The 16,305-nt window shown below is 42.2% G+C and overlaps 1 protein-coding gene across 3 annotated transcripts in view; it reads right to left on the minus strand.

Moving 5' to 3' along the window:
• The window catches only part of NMU (neuromedin U), a 96,438-nt gene extending 81,022 nt beyond the window's left edge, over positions 1 to 15,416 (minus strand). Inside the window, exon 1 of one of the 3 annotated variants that reach the window (XM_089669324.1) lies at positions 15,174 to 15,416. In XM_089669324.1, coding sequence (XP_089525450.1) covers positions 15,174 to 15,315 — 142 coding nt within the window. In that variant the 5' untranslated portion in view covers positions 15,316 to 15,416. The remainder of the gene's footprint in view (positions 1 to 15,173) is intronic. The other 2 variants (XM_089669326.1, XM_089669325.1) reach the window with 2 other exon arrangements.
• Between the last annotated feature and the right edge of the window lie 889 nt (positions 15,417 to 16,305).

Here is a 16,305-nt window from a genome sequence, read left to right on the forward strand (position 1 = left end):
AGCTACAGGGTTAACTTTTCTCTTGATAGTAAATGGTCCCAGGTATCTTGGACCAAGCTTTCTCGAAGGACAATTCAATTTTAGATTTGCCGTGGATAACCAGACTTTATCTCCTTGTTTCAGTTTTAAGTTGCCCCTTCTTCTTTTGTCAAAAAATTTTTTGTTACTCGCTTGAGCTTCGGAAATAGTTTTCTGAAATATTTCCCCATTCCTCCTGAGGAACTCCATCCTTTCTTGCACTGCCGGACGGCAGGTTCCACTGGTATTTCCGGAAGGAAAGAGGGATGATATCCATAGTTGGAGTAAAAGGGGGATTGCTTGGTAGCCGAGTGAATGGAATTATTGTAAGCGAACTCCGCTAACGGAAGGAGAGATACTCAGTCATCCTGTGAATATGAGGAGAAGCATCGGAGGTATTGTTCCAGAGTTTGGTTCGTTCTTTCCGTCTGTCCATTTGTTTGTGGGTGATATGCAGAGAAGCGTAATTCAATCTCTAATGCCTCACACAGAGCTTTCCAGAACTTGGATGTAAATTGTACTCCTCGGTCAGATACAATATTAATAGGAACGCCATGCAATCTTACCATCTCTTTGATAAAAGCAGAAGCAGTTTCCGTGGTGGAAGGAGACCCTTTCAAGGGAATGAAGTGGGCCATCTTTGATAGGCGGTCAATCACTACAAAAATAGTGGTAAATCCTTCCAATGGGGGAAGTTCCACAATAAAATCCATGGAGATCATACTCCAAAGTTTTTCCGGTACAGGCAAAGATTTCAACAGGCCCCAGGTCTTGGCTTTGTCAGACTTGTTTCTAAGGCAAACTGTACAAGACCTCACATAGTCCTGAAAATCTTTTATTGAGTTTGGACACCAGAAGGCGCGAGAGACCAAATTTGAGGTCTTGTAGATCCAGAAGTGACCTGCTAAGGGGTGATCATGACACCTTTTGAGGATAAGAGTCCTGAGTTCTTCAGGCACAAAGATTTGTTCTTTATGAAAATACAGACTGTCCTTTAGCTGAAGATGCATATCTATGGAAGGTGGATGATTATCCACCACTTCTCTTATTTGTGTTACAAGGTCTGTCTGCAGCAGTAAATAAATCTTGGCTGGCAAAATCGTGTCAGGTTCAGACTGTACACTTGGGTCGGGAAACATACGGGAGAGTGCGTCGCGTTTACCGTTTTTTGATCCAGGACGGTATGTCAAATGGAAGACAAAGCAAAAGCAAAATAGTACCCATCTTGTCGTGGCCTTATGCGTTTTGCCGTTTCTAGGTATTCAAGGTTCCTATGGTCTGTGAAGATGAGAATAGGATGGGATGCTCCCTCCAGTAAGTAGTGCCATTGCTCAAGTGCTGCCTTGATGGCTAGCAGCTTTCTGTCTCCCACATCATAGTTCCTTTCAGAGGCATTTAACTTTCTGGAGAAAAATGCAACAGCGTGCAGAAGGGATTTGAGTCCCTGTCTTTGTGACAAGATGGCTCCTACAGCATTCTCAGAAGCATCCACTTCGAGGACAAAGGCTAGAGCAGGGTCTGGGTGCTTCAGGATAGGTGCAGAGGTGAACAAGGTCTTTAATTGCTCAAAGGCTGCTTGGGCCTCGGGAGTCCACTTGAAGGGGATATGTTGCCTGGTGAGCTGTGTTACTGGTGCGATGATCCCAGAGAAGTTTTTGTTAAATTTCCTGTAGAAATTTGCAAATCCTACGAAACGCTGAACTGCTTTCCTGTCTCCTGGAACGGGCCACTCCAATATAAAGGACACTTTTTTGGGGTCCATAGAAATGCCCTCGGGGGTGATCACAAGTTCGAGGAACTGGATAGACTGTCTCTCAAATTCACATTTTTCAGCTTTTGCGTAAAGGTGATGTTGGTGTAATCTATCCAGAGTCTTCTTCACATGATCCCGATGTCTTTCTATTGAACTGGAGAAAACTAAGATGTCATCCAGGTAAACGATTATGAATAGATCCAAATAGTCCCGAAATATTTAGTTTTACGAGGTGTTGGAAGGTTGCTGGGGCATTAAAGAGACCAAAAGGCATCACCAGGTATTTAAAATGCCCAAAGCGAGTTTGGAAGGCCGTCTTCCATTCGTCACATTCGCGAATTCTAACCAGATTGTAAGCACCCCTCAGATCCAGCTTTGAGAAGAAACATGCTCCTCGCAGCGTTTGGAATAACTCAGGAATTAGAGGCAGGGGATAACGATTTTTGACCGTTATCTTGTTTAGGTCACGGTATTCCACACAGGGTCTGAGGGTGTGATCCTTCTTCTGAACAAAGAAAATGCCAGCTCCTGCTGGTGATGTAGAAGGCCGAATAAACCCTTTTTCCAGACTCTCATCAATATAACCCCGGAGGACCTCTAATTCTACTTCAGATAGGGGGTAAATTCATCCTAAAGGATATTTGGCGCTGGGCAGGAGCTCAATCGGACAATCATAGGAACGATGAGGAGGAAGAGTATTGGCACTCTTTTTATTAAATACGTCCAGATACTCGTGGTAAACAACAGGAACGAGTTTCATGGTCTCGGGATCAGAGTGATTACTAATAAGAGGGGTTGCTACACTTGGTTCTCTAGGAATACAGTGGTTCAGACAGTATTCTGAAGGGAAGAGGATTTCTTCAGACAACCAAGTGATGGTTGGGTTGTGTGCTCTTAACCAGGGCATGCCGAGAATAACTGGAAATTTTGGGGAAGTAATGATATCCAGACACAGAAATTCCTGGTGTCCCGAGGAGGAGTAGCATAACATTGGCATGGTCTCTTGTGTCACAGGACCAGAACTGATACCGGACCCATCCGCTAGATGAACCGAAAGTCTTTGTGCCTTGGTACGGAGCGGAATCTTATTCTGGGTAGCGAAGTTTGCATCCATGAAACAACTACAAGCACTGGAGTCTATAATGGCCAGGACCGTGATCGTCCTTTCGGCCAGTTGTAGTTGAAGATGAAAGGAGAGATGCGTTCCTTGGGGATGCATCATATAGAACCAGTTGGGAGAGGACTTATGAGGTCTGATTGGACACGTCAGTTCATAATGACCTGCGTCACCACAATAGAGACAGAGGTTGAACTTTTGTCATCGAATACGTTCTGCAGTGAACAACTGTGGTCTCCAAAAGCTCCTCCTAGATGGATTAATATGTTTTCCTTGATTAATGGGTAACTCTGATGGAACAGCATTCGTAGAGGGCACCGGGATCCCTATTTCTGAACATATCAGAATCTCCCCATTAGTTTTCTCCTCCTGTCTCTCCCGAATCTGACGGTCAATGTGGATCGTCAGGTCTATCAGCTTCTCCAGCCTGGTTGGTACTCCTACTCAGGCAAGCTCATCTTTCAGGGTGTCAGAAAGGCCAAGACGGAACTGGTAGCGGAGAGCAGACTCATTCCATTGAGTATCGGAACTCCAAATGCGGAAATCGGTAACATATTCTTCCACAGGCCTTTGGCCTTGCTGTAGCTTGCTAAGCATAGATTCAGCGGTTTGACACAGGAAAGGATCAGCATAGATTTGTGCCATTGCTGTGAAAAAAGAGTCCACCAAAGTTAGAGCCGGATCATGTTGCTCACGAAGGTGGTGTGCCCAGGATTGCGGTTCATTCCTAAGAAGTGTGATGATGAATCCCACTTTGGTGCTTGGTGATGTAAAGGTCCTTGGAAGCAGCAAAAAATATAGCTCGCAGGAGTTACGAAAAGTTCTGAACTTCCTGCGGTCTCCTGTAAAAAACTCAGGTGTAGGCACCCGGGGTTCTGGTAGGGAAGGGGTTCCAAAGATCACACTGGGCTTTGTTTGAGTGTTTGCATCTAAGGCTGCAGTGAGATCCGTGTCTGTGGGGTCATTAGACTCGATTAGCAGTTGACTCTCCAGATGCTCAAAGTTTCTCTGCAAATCTTGCACCAAGTTAAACAAGGCAGATACTGATTGGCAAATGTCCCCCAATGGAGAGGCCTTCCTTTCAGACTCCATCATTGGCTGACTGGTACTGTCACGTACCTGAAGGGAGACTGAAATGACGAGGTCGGCCTCACTTGTGTCACTAGCCCTTACCCCGCTGGAGTTGGAACAGAGGGAGTCTAGGACCCAGGGGAACAAGAGCGCCAGTAGTTGTTGTTTGCAGCTCTTGCAGATGATGACCTTATAAGGCTGATGATCCTCTGATTTTGGCACAGTAGTAGTAGGCAGAGCAGGTTTTGTAGATTGCCAGGCGTGCACCAGAGCAAGGCAGGTAGTGAGGACAAGAGACAGGAGCAGTGTCATGGAATAGCCAGGGTCATCAACAGTCGGGCAGCACGGTACAGAATCAGAAGGAAAAGCCAAGGTCAGGAGCAGAGCCAAAGTCAGGAACCAGTATCAATCAGGAGAGCAATCAGAGTCAGGTGAGGAACAAGCCGGGTCAGCAACAAAGGAATCACACAGGAACAAGCAGGACACAGGGGAGCTGAAGACCAGTCAGCGCTGAACATGAGCAGAGACGCGCCTTAAATAGGCCGTCTGGCACTAATCTTCGGCATGCATGTGCACTGCCGTGCGTGATCACGCATTTCTGCGTGCATGTGCACAACTGGCAATTCTCCTGCAGGAATTCCTATGCGCATGCGCATTTCCGATCGTGATTCGTCTTGCCGGATATCCCTTACAATGCCTGAGTTTGAGGCCTAAGCAGAGGAGAAAACATGTTCCTATATAGACAGAAGCACCAAGGAATCCAACTGAGCAACGGAGTGACAGAGGAGGACAGCAAGGGTGAGTATATTTAACTAGGGACATTGTTCATTCAAGTAAGCCTGTTGCTTTGTGTTTTGATATATCTGCTCAATATGCACAAAAAATACCAGTCGAGGAAGAGTGTTTCTTGCAAGATTATTATTATTATATTATACAAGATTTATATAGCGCCAACAGTTTGCTCAGCGCTTTACAATATAACAGGAGACAATACAGCAACAATACAGTTCAATACAAGAGGGATAGGAGGGCCCTGCTCCTTGGAGCTTGCAATCTAGGATCAGTTGAAGATAAGCAGAAAAGAAAAAAAAAGAAAATTAATGCACTCACTATAGCTAAGGATGGAAAGCTGCAAAATATTACATTTTTCTTCTTGAAATCAGATACGATTTGTCAACAGTCAACATTTTTGTCTCTAGCACTCCCCTTGACTGGTGATGTATGCACTGAGCGGTGACATGACTGTCATAGGAAGAACAGACATGTTTTGACATGTGGGCCTTGATTGACAACCTGATGCTAGCTCCTCTATGCTGTGAGCGATGAACGTTGGTGGCAGCCAATAAGGGACAGACTGGTGTGGAGTCTCTATTAGCTATGTACAAGTGGGTTATATATAAAAACATCCTTCATATTTTGTAGCAGTTCTGCAACAACTGGTGAAGTATTGTGTTGAATGAAGCAAACTTCTAAAGAGACAAAAACAGTGAATGCCAATGCTGATCTTAAAATGCTATTTGCCTGAAGCGCCATTGGCTTTGATACTTAGATATGTCTGAAGGAAATTTAGAGAATAGCCTGAAATTATTGAGTCATGATTCAAGGGTTAACATGTCAGCCAGTTAATTGGTGTTTTGCAAGGAAAGGGTCAGTAATGGCAGTCTCCATATTGTCAGATAATAAAAAAACATATCAAATGTTTAAACTGAGAAAATGTATCATTTTTAAGAAACAATAAGGTTGTTTTGAAATGAATGGTAGCAATACACCTAAAAAAAGTTGGGACAGACCCATTTTATCATGGCGTAGCACTCCTTTTAGCAACTCTTTGTAAATGTCTGGGAACTGAGAAGACCAACTGTTGGAGTTTAGGAAGAGGAATGTTGTCCCATTCTTGCCTGATGTACTGTAGGTTTCTAACCAGGGGCGGACTGACCATTTGGAAACTCAGGCACTGCCCGAGGGCCCAGGGTCAGTAGGGGGCCCCATGAGATGCCCCTGGTACCTTTTTCATAGGCCTTTTTGAGTTTGGGCAAGGATACAGAGGCCCCATGATCCCCTATTGCCAGGGGGCCCCATGAGTTGTCAGTCCACCCCCGTTTCTAACTGCTCAACAGTTCTGGGTCTTCTTTGTCATATGTTTCTTTCCAAGATGCACCAAAAATTTTCTACTATGAAGCTATGTCATTGTCATAGATGCAGTATGAGGTTTAGCATTGTCCTGCTGAAAGGCCTTCCCTGAAAAAGATGTCTATATGGGGAGCATATGCTGCTCTAAACTCTAGATATATCTTTCAGCATTGTTTTCTAGAACTTGTATTTTATATTTGTTGTAATTTTTCCTCAATAGCTACACCCCATGAATCCCTGAAGAAGCTCAACTTGTGAAACATGTTGGGAAATTGCACCTTCCTTTATTGTCTTCATTGTCATTGTTTCATTTTCCATTGGCTTTACATTCACTGTACTTGATATCGAATATAAGTAAAGGAAGTTGTATATGGTAGCTTATGTTATAATCTTTCAATGTTCTCCCAACATGTTTTAAAAGGACTGATTGTCCCTCTTGTTAATAAACAGTTTTTGGAATAAAATAATGTTTTAAGATATGTGTATGTGTTTTTTTTCTGAGGGTAAAGGATTAGCACCATTAAAGTCCCACTTACTAATTTCCTTTAATATCTTTCAGCAATGATGGTGCCTTTCCAGATGTGCAAGCTGCCCATTCCAGACACACAAATGCACCCCCATACGATCAGAGATGCAGGCTTTGAACTAAGCACAGCTAACAAACCAGAAGGTCCCTCTCCGCTTTAGTCTGGAGAATGTGGTATCCATAGCTGCCAAAAAAGAATGGCAAATTTCAATTTGTCTGATCACAGAACAGTTTTCCACTTTGCATCAGACCATTTTAAATGAGGTTTGGCACAGAGAAAACAGCAGTTTTTCTGGATCATGTGAAGATATGGCTCCTTCGCATGATAGAGCTTTTTGGATGGCACGGTAAACTGTGTTCACAGACAGTGATTTTTGGAAGTACTCCTGAGCCCCTGCAGTGATGTGTATCGCAGAATCATGCATGTTTTTAATGCAATGCCGCCTGGGGGCCCAAAGATCCAATATTGCGTTTCGGCCTTGTCCCTTGCACACAGAGATTACTCCAGATTCTCAAAACCTTTTGATAATGTTATATTATGTAAATGATTATATATTTAAAGCCTTTGAAATGAGGAACAATTTCTTTTTGATTTATAATTGTACATTTTCTCAATTTAAACATGATTGATATATCTTCTGTTATGAATAAAACATGAGTTTATGAGTTTACAAATCATTACATTCTTTTTTTTTGTAAATTTTACACAGCATCCCTACCTTTTTCTAAATTTTGGCTGTACACAATTATAAGTCCCTATTCACATCTGTGCTATTTTCCATGCATTTCCCATAGCACGACAACACTCAGCATAAAGCTCCCTATTATATTTAGTGGTGCCTGGTATTTGGTATTGCCTCTTTCTGCCTTGTCATGCGAAAAAGTACATGAGTGCTTTTCAAACAGAAATGCGTTTTTGCACTTAACAATGGGTTTTCTCCTCCTAGCAACCTCAGGCCTGTAAACAATTTGAGAGTTCAGGAGTGTACATAGTGAATGTGGAGAACTTCAACTGCCTAGTGAGCGTCCATAAGAACGTTAAGACCGCAGTGATACCTAATAGAAGAACCATGGCAATCAACAGAGGGAAAGGAAGACATCAGTAATATGATGGTCCCTGATAGCACAAGACACCACAACACCACACAGAAGAACCAGCAAGCAAATACAAGGAGGATAACATATGATGTTACTGATGATACTGCTTATCTTTGTACAAAACAAACCATCTGAAACTTCAGAACAGACATAAAATGCTTCACAGATAAGTTTGTGTGCCAAAAAAAAATCTTTAAAATTGCTTAAAAATGCTCATGCTCAAATGTGACATGATAATCCAAGTCCCCTGAAAGCAGAATTAACAGCAGCAAGACAAGAATTTTGATATACTGTACATAATGGGGTGGGGGGACCAGGAGAGCATGGATGGGGCCTGAGAATGATTCTTGTCTTTTTAAAGGTTTACTCTGGATCCAGCTGTGCAAATTTCGGTATCAATTGTGCATATCCTCATGGAAGCATATTTGCCTATTTGTATAAATGTGGTGAAGCCATATATAAGACCTAAAAGGCCATAGCAATGCAGAAGTTTGACGATATAACCAAACAGATATGACTTATATCAGACCTGCCAGTTGCGGAAAGCAGATGTATGAGTAATTCCATTTGCAGACTGGTGCCTACAAACTGTGCTGTTGTTGTTTTGTACATGTGAATGTAATTTAATTCCTATTAGATAACACAGAAACCTTTGCAAAAGCCTTTCTAGTACACGAACAATGGTATTCCTAGCCACTTAAAATGTCATTAAAAAACTCCCCCCAAAATATTGTGACGCAGAATATGCACAAGCAGTAAAATCCCTAACGATATAAAATTCTACCCACACAACTAGGTATATGCACACACAATGCCCCTAATAATCTCATTTACTCAGCTGTCAGTTCCTACTTTCTGTAATGTATAGCATTTTAATGAGCGGTATTTGGAGAAAACCAAATTATGAGAACAGACAGGAAAGAGGAATTCTCCATGTGTCTATTGCGAGGTCAGCGGGTTGGGCAAAGTCAGGAAAGCCATTGAAAAAAACAGGACACAAAGCAGCCAAGAGGAATCCACACAACAAGACAGCATGACAATGAAATTAGTATGTATCTGGAGGTGCTGGAAACCTCACAGTAGACTGTTTACCTAACTATAGAGCACAACAAAATAGCAGAAATTAAAGTATAACAGCATCAAGGAATGTAGATCAAAAGACAAGCAGAAAGAAGTAAATGGTCAATTATTTGATTTTGATAATGATGTTTAAGCTAGAGCAATTAACAAATTATACCAAGAGATTCAGTCAAATTTTAAAAACTCATCTGTAAAAGTTGCCAACGCAAAATGTATATTTTCATAGATAACCTCCTAAAAATATTTGACCGACATATCCCCCAAACATTACTATATTTCCTGCAATAGCAGTACTGTCTAAGGCTTTGTTCACACCTTTTTACTGCAGGCACACACATGCTAGCATTAATGTTACTGCAATATGTGAAAATGCACTTAGCATAATTTCTTAAGGAGACCCCAATGCACATATATTTTAGTGTACCATAGGCATGGTACAATGCCATTGTAGTGCACCACCTTTTGAAAAAGTACATGCACATGTAAGTGCTCCCTAGCGAATGGACATCATCATGGCCAAGACTTTTGTTGGGGCCTTACGTGGAGGATAGGACTACAATGTTCATTTATTTGACTATATAATTATATTGTTATATTATCTCAGCCAGGCAGCCAGGCCGTGATCTGACTCCACTCAATTGTGCATTTTTTGGTGGGGAGAAGGAGGGGTGTATATCTAGAGCCCTCCTACCAGCTTTCCATTACATGTACAACCTCCATTGCACCAGCTACTACCAGCTCTCCATCACACGTATAACGTCTACGGCACCAGTCCTCCTACCAGCTCTCCATCACATGTACAGCGTCCACGGCACCAGCCCTCCTACCAGCTCTCCATCACATGTACAACGTCTATGGCACCAGCCCTCCTACTAGCTCTCCATCACATGTACAAGATCCATGGCACCAGCCCTCCTACCAGCTCTCCATCACATGTACAATGTCCATGGCACCAGTCCTCCTACCAGCTCTCTATCATATGTACAATGTCCATAGCATTAGCCCTTCCACCAACTCTCCATCACATGATGATCATGAGAGTACTATGTCACATCACTCCATGCCTCCTATCCACGTTGACTGTGTTTCCTCCATTCCAATTCTATATTGCACAGTAATCTCTGCTGGGGCCTAACAAAGTCCCATAGTCCAAATCATTTAATATTATGGAAGCGTGTCACTAGTATGGTAGTGTCCGCAAAGTGGAACAACAAAGCCTCACAAACATTCACATGCTTGTTTTAAAAAAATATCCTGGTATCCACCACCCCAAATGAGCTCTTACCTTGCTTATATGCGGGCAAGCAGAGAGAACCACACCCATAAAGAGAGGGCACCAAAGCAGAAGCCACTGCTGACTTAACTCCTTCTTACGCACTGTTTTTGGCAAATGTTGGTGCACTAAGGAGTTTATTTAAATGAAAAGGCCGTCCTAACACAATGCACATTAAAGTGCTTTGTGTTAACACACCACAAAAGTGTGAATGTAGCATAAATTTATGCATCAGTCCTTTGCAAGAGACAGTTCTGTAATGAAATTAAGTAATGAAGGAGACATCCCCCCTCCACTTATTCAATGGCAATATTGACAAATTTTCACCCCCCTGGGGGGCTATTTATGATGGTTTCTTCTTTTTACTATTTGTAATGTCTATTACTTCAATAAAACTTTTTACTGAAAAACAAAAATTATCTGTTGAAATACAGCAACATAGTCATAGTTACTTCACACTTTTATATTATTAAAGATCTCATAGCTCTGTCTACCCTGCATTCTACTAGAGCGTGCTGCCATCTTAAATTCTTGTTACTGGTGACCAGCTTCTACTTCCTTATTTTCTGGGTTGGCCCACAAATGAATTTGCTAAGAAACATTATCTATGCAGAAAAGAACTGAATTAAGAATTGTTCTGAGATTCCATGACAACCCGCCTACCAGTTCCGAGAACCACCTAGTGACGTAGGCTTCCCAGGAGGCAACTAGGAGGCACTGGCTACGTAACCTGGGGAAAAATTGAATGAGCATTAATGTAAGTGGATTTAGCCTAAAACATGATTTGGTTTTGCAAAGGATAACTGTTGATTAATGAGTGTAGAAAAGTAGATGTCAAGTTGCCTTTTTAAAAAAGGGATGAAAGGTGCACTTTAACATATGTGCCTATGGTGAGCAACAGGACCAATGCTCTAGTAGGTTGGGGTTACCCTGTAGAAAGTACTCTGCCTTATTTTGGAGGCAACCCCAAATACATTATCAGTTGTGTGTCATGTTTCCATGTTATAAAAAATGTCTGATAATTGAATACAAGAAAATATAATATTTTTTATAGAAATGGAACATAGAACATTAAACAACCTCAGTCATTCTGCATTTTACAGACTACCCATAGGTTCCTGTACAGTTGAAAACTTGGTATGAACTGGCACTCTCACCACACACAAAAATACTAAAGTTATGATATTCTAATACAAAAATGTTTCTTATTATTTTATCAACCTAAGGTGTATCTATAGCCAAAACTATTTTTTTTTCTGTTTTGGATAAAGAAGAGAATGGTAAAAAGCCTTGTCAATTTATTTTTCTGCTGTCTCTTTATCTTTGGGGAAATTTCCCTTTGCTTCCTGCCCCAGATATAAAACAGGACGTTAGAGGAAATCTTCCAAGATGAGGGCAATGCCCCATCTTAGACAGCTGTCCCCAGAATAAGTATTCACATTGGAAAATTTCTTGTCACCGCCTGTCCTAATAGCAACTGTTTTGGATTTCCCATCATGTCCTGTCTCAGTAATAATGGTCATCACCAGCATAGATAGAGGGGCCAATGTCCCCAGTGGTGACACAGACAGCAAAATAAACTTGAAACATTGTCTAACCCAGCCTTTCTGAACCTTTTTAACAGAGATGAACCCTTGAAATAACTTTCTGGTTTCACGGAACCCCTGCCAATATTTACATCTACAGCTCACCGATTATTGGCATAAAGGTCAGGGTAGGTTCAAACAGATAAAAAGATAATTGATTATCTGTTAAAAAAAAAAGATCATTGGTATCAGAGGTTACTTACCCAAGTGGCAGAAACTGCTCATGGCTCAAGAAACCCATAGCAGTATCTGGGGTCATGGAACTGTGGTTGAGAAGGGCTTATATAACCCTTCCCCACTCTCCAAAACTGAACAAACAGGTATTGCTTAAAGAACTGAAGGTAAAGAGCTCGCTAAAAGCAAGGAGCAGCATGCTGGAGGGAAACCTATGAAAACAGTCACAGTTTTGGGGGATGCAAAATGTCACTTACTGTATATAATATCATTCTAGTAACCATCTGGTTCCAATAAAGGTCCAAACATTAGTTTTCCCAAAAAAACTGAACACAAGCTTGCAGATGTATTTAATAATGCATACAGCAAAAAGCTGTGACCCAGAACAAGCAATCAAAATGTATCTTTCACTAGTTTCTCTGAGTTTGTGCACAACCCATACTGTCACTGCCCTATGCACTGCATTGTAAGCCTGCTGAAACTTCCCAGGTTAGAATCTCCCATCACAGCTACACTTTGGAAACAATCAGTTGCCTTTGACTGGTTGTTGTAGACCAGCCAACCCTCCAGAGATTGCTAGGGCTTCTCTGAGCTTTAGCTGATTTACCTCCCATGTGATAGGTGTCTGGATAGTTTTGGGTCCAACACCACTTGACAAAGCAAGGGGCTTGACACTAATGATCTTTTTTAGCTGTCTAAAAAAGGGACATTTTGACCACTACTAGAAGTCTTCATGCACACTTGACGTTTTTATAGTGGCTGTTTTTGGCTTTTAACATTTTTTTCTACAGCCAGTAAACCCCCTGACATGTTCTCCTAGGTGTCCATGCACACATAGACTGTAATCAATGTTTTTTGGCTGGAGAAAAAGCCAAGGACTAGTGGATTTCTAGAGGAGTTTTTTTAGCTGTAAAATTGCTCTAACGCTGAAAAATGCGACAAAATGCTGCAAACCGGTGTTTTTGGATGTTTTTATGACCCCCAAAAAATGTTGGGAGGTCAAAAAAACGCTAAAAAATGCAAATGCAGGGAAACGCCAAAAAACTCATGCTTTTAACGTGACTTCACACAGCTAAAACTTTTTGGGAGGTCAAAAAAAGCTAAAAAATGCAAATGCGGGAAAATGCCACTAATCGCAGCAAAACGCCACTAAACTCTAATGCAGAAAAGCTAAAAAACTCATGTTTTTAACGTGACTTTACACAGCTAACGTTACCAGCGTTATCAAAACGCCCCGTGTGCATGGAGCCTAAGAGTTGCACTCTTCCAACTCTCCACTAACATAAGGCACATTTTTGCTATTGTCCCCCAATGAAATTAGTTTTGGTAAGGGTTCCCCCAAGATGTGAAAATTATTTCAAGGGTTCTCCTGGAGTAAAAAGTTTGAGAATGCCTGCTGTAGACAAATCTCTTGTGTTTGTACCAATAAATATTCTTACCTTGTTTTATCCTAAGGCTCTATGTACACTGGCTTAAAAAAATGCCAGTTTCCTTGGCAGAAAAAAAAGCTGATATAGAGCATTTCTGTACACAGTTTAGGCGAGTTTAGGAGAGTTTAGTGTTTTTCTGCCACAAAGCTCCAAACAAAAATGCAAACCAGGTTTTTTTTTTCCTGCCTCTAAACGTTGAGCTTTAAATATACCTAATATGCCTCTAATCATCCTAATGTGCATGGACACATGGGAGTTGATTTACAAAAGGCAAATAGACTGTGCACTTTGCAAAGTGCAGTTGCGCCAGAGCTTAGTAAATCAAGTTAAGCTTTCCTTTGCCAAGAGAATACCCAATCACATGCAAGGAAAATGAAAAAAAAAACCAGCATTTTTGCTTGCACGATTGGATGACAGAAGTCAGCAGAGCTTCTGCTCATTTACTAAGCTCTGGAGCAACTGCACTTGCAAAGTGCACAGTCTAATTGCCTTTAGTAAATCAACCCTGCAGGATAACACTGAGCTGCTTCTACAGGCAAAACACAAAACTCCTGTAGAAGCAGTGATTTTTTAAGCCCAGTGTTCATGGAGCCTAGTCCTCATGCACACTGGACGTTTTTACAGCGGCTGTTGTTGGCTTCTGGCATTTTTTTTCTACAGCCTGTAAACTCCCCAGCATGTTATCCTATGTGTTCATGCACACATAGGCTTTAGTCCTCATACACACTGGACGTTTTGATAACGCTGGTAAAGTAAGCTGTGTAAGTCACGTTAAAAAAAGTGAGTTTTTCAGATTTTTTTAGCGTTTTTGCATTAGCATTTAGCAGCATTTTCCCGCATTTGCATTTTTTAGTGGTTTCTTACCAAAAAAGAAATGTTTTGGACAAAACAAATCCAAAAATGCCGCTTTGCTGAGTTTTACCATGATTTACTGCGTTTTTCAGCGTTCGAGCATTTTTACAGCTGAAAAACTCATCTAGAAACCCACCAGTCCTGGGGTTTTTTTTTCAGCCAAAAAACATCCCAGCCAAAAAACGTTGATTACAGCCTATGTGTGCATGGATACATAGGAAAATGGGGGGTTTACTAGCTGTAGAAAAAAAACGTCAAAAGCCAGAAACAGCAGCTGTAAAAACATTAAGTGTGCATGAGGACTAAATCAGCATTTTCTGGCAGGAGCGTTTTCTAGCTGGAAAAAACCCCACAACTAGTGAGTTTTTTTAGCTATAAAAATGCTCTAATGTTGATAAAAGCTGAAAAATGCAGATAAAAGCTGAAAAACACTAAAAAAACGCAGCTATCTGGCGTTCATGAACTTTTTTGAGCCTGAAGATTTTGTGGGAGTATAACTGCTAAAAAAACACAAAAGCTGAAAGACACTAAAAACACTGAAAAAGCTAATGCAAAAACGCTAAAAAACACAAAAAACCTCACGTTTTTATTGCAGCATTCTACAGCTAATCCTACTGGTGTTTTTATAACGTAGAGTGTGCATTGCATTTCTTTGCCAATAGCTTTAGTTTTTCAAGCACTGGGGAGCTCTAAAAGTTTATTTGAGATTCCTATATCTCTACAACTACAAGAGTCAAAGCAAAGACAACAGGTTAGGTCTACATGCTGAGTAGGCATGCACAGATCTGTAGTTCCACAGGGCACCTGATGCAACTTCCATCTCCAAAAATGGAAAAAGAAAGATACAATATATCCAAATATTTAGCAGAACAATAACTAAATATTAGAATTGTGTCTTCCTCTTGCATTTATTCTTTTCCAGATAAAAAGTTTCTAAGAAAAGTGTAGTGAGTGCAGCGAGTGGAATACTGTCAGTACTGGATGCCTGCTCAGTAGAAATCCCAGAGATTAGTAAGGGGAGAGTATTGGGGTGTCAGAGATACAGGGGCTAAGGGGTGTCCTTACCTTGGCAGATGCTGGTCCATGAAGCCAGGATGATGAGAAGCAAGAGGAGCCCATAGGGGGGCTGCCAGCTGAAGTTGCAGTGCTGGTACCTGCCGTGCGTTCTCTCTTCATTGGCGTTCTGCTTGTTGCAGGGGCTCAGCATGACTGGAGGTGTCCCCGGATAGCGCACAGCTCTAGATCCCCCTCCTGGCTGCACCTGCTGACAACTGCCGGCTCCGGCCGCACAGCGCACTTATATAGCGGACGCCGGCGGCTGATCGCGGTAAGCACTGCGATGATTGGCGTCATCAGCCGCTGTATCTCCGCCTGTCAGTGTGCACAGTGCATCACACAGCAGCGGTTACCTGGAGCCCACTCCCACCGGAATTCTAAAAATACAAACAGTCCTACCCCAAACAGCAACTGGTCCTTGTTGGTAAGGTAACTTTGGAAAAGTAGATTTGGAAACTATGTATTTTTTTTTGCAAACGTCATTACTATGTGATTTACTAAAGTGTTTGTAAATCCTGGCTATGAACGTCTCCTATCTGCTCCATTCTGGTCTGATACAGAGAAACTGAACTTTAAAGCGGAGCTCCACCCAAAAAGGGAAGTTCTGCTTTAAGGCTTTGTCCCCCGCTCCCCGTTACCCTCGAATCACATCTGTGCAGGTGGTGCCACTGCGGGACCTGAAAAAATGCCTGCAGCTGCACCACCTACACAGAGGAGTGCAGGACCTGCGGGCGGGTGCCATTAATTTTAATGGCATGTCGCCCGCACTGGAAATCGCAGCCGTACTAGGAACCTCGGTTCCCGTGCGGGCTGTGATTTCCAAAGTAGCGCAGGAACTTCTTCCTTGCGTGTCCCGGAGCAATGAATGGGTTCTCCTGCCCACGCAAATCGTGGCCCGCACGACCACCACACAGGGCTTAAGGATTGGCACCTATGGGGAGTGGGTACCCAATCGTGACAGGTACCCGCTCGCGCTGCGATCGATTAGGTGATCGGAAACAGAAATTCTCCTCCTAACTCCGCAGTCTTCTGGAACGTGACGTGCGCAGACCATTCACATGTGTAGTGGGCACCCAGTGCAGCCGCAAGATGTCACAGCCCCACTTAAGATGCCGGCGCCAGAGAAACAGGACAGCCGGTA

This window comes from Staurois parvus, unplaced genomic scaffold (genome assembly GCF_062004578.1).
Source record: "Staurois parvus isolate SC_StPar_1 unplaced genomic scaffold, SC_StPar_1.0 ptg000071l, whole genome shotgun sequence".
Taxonomy (NCBI): domain Eukaryota; kingdom Metazoa; phylum Chordata; class Amphibia; order Anura; family Ranidae; genus Staurois; species Staurois parvus.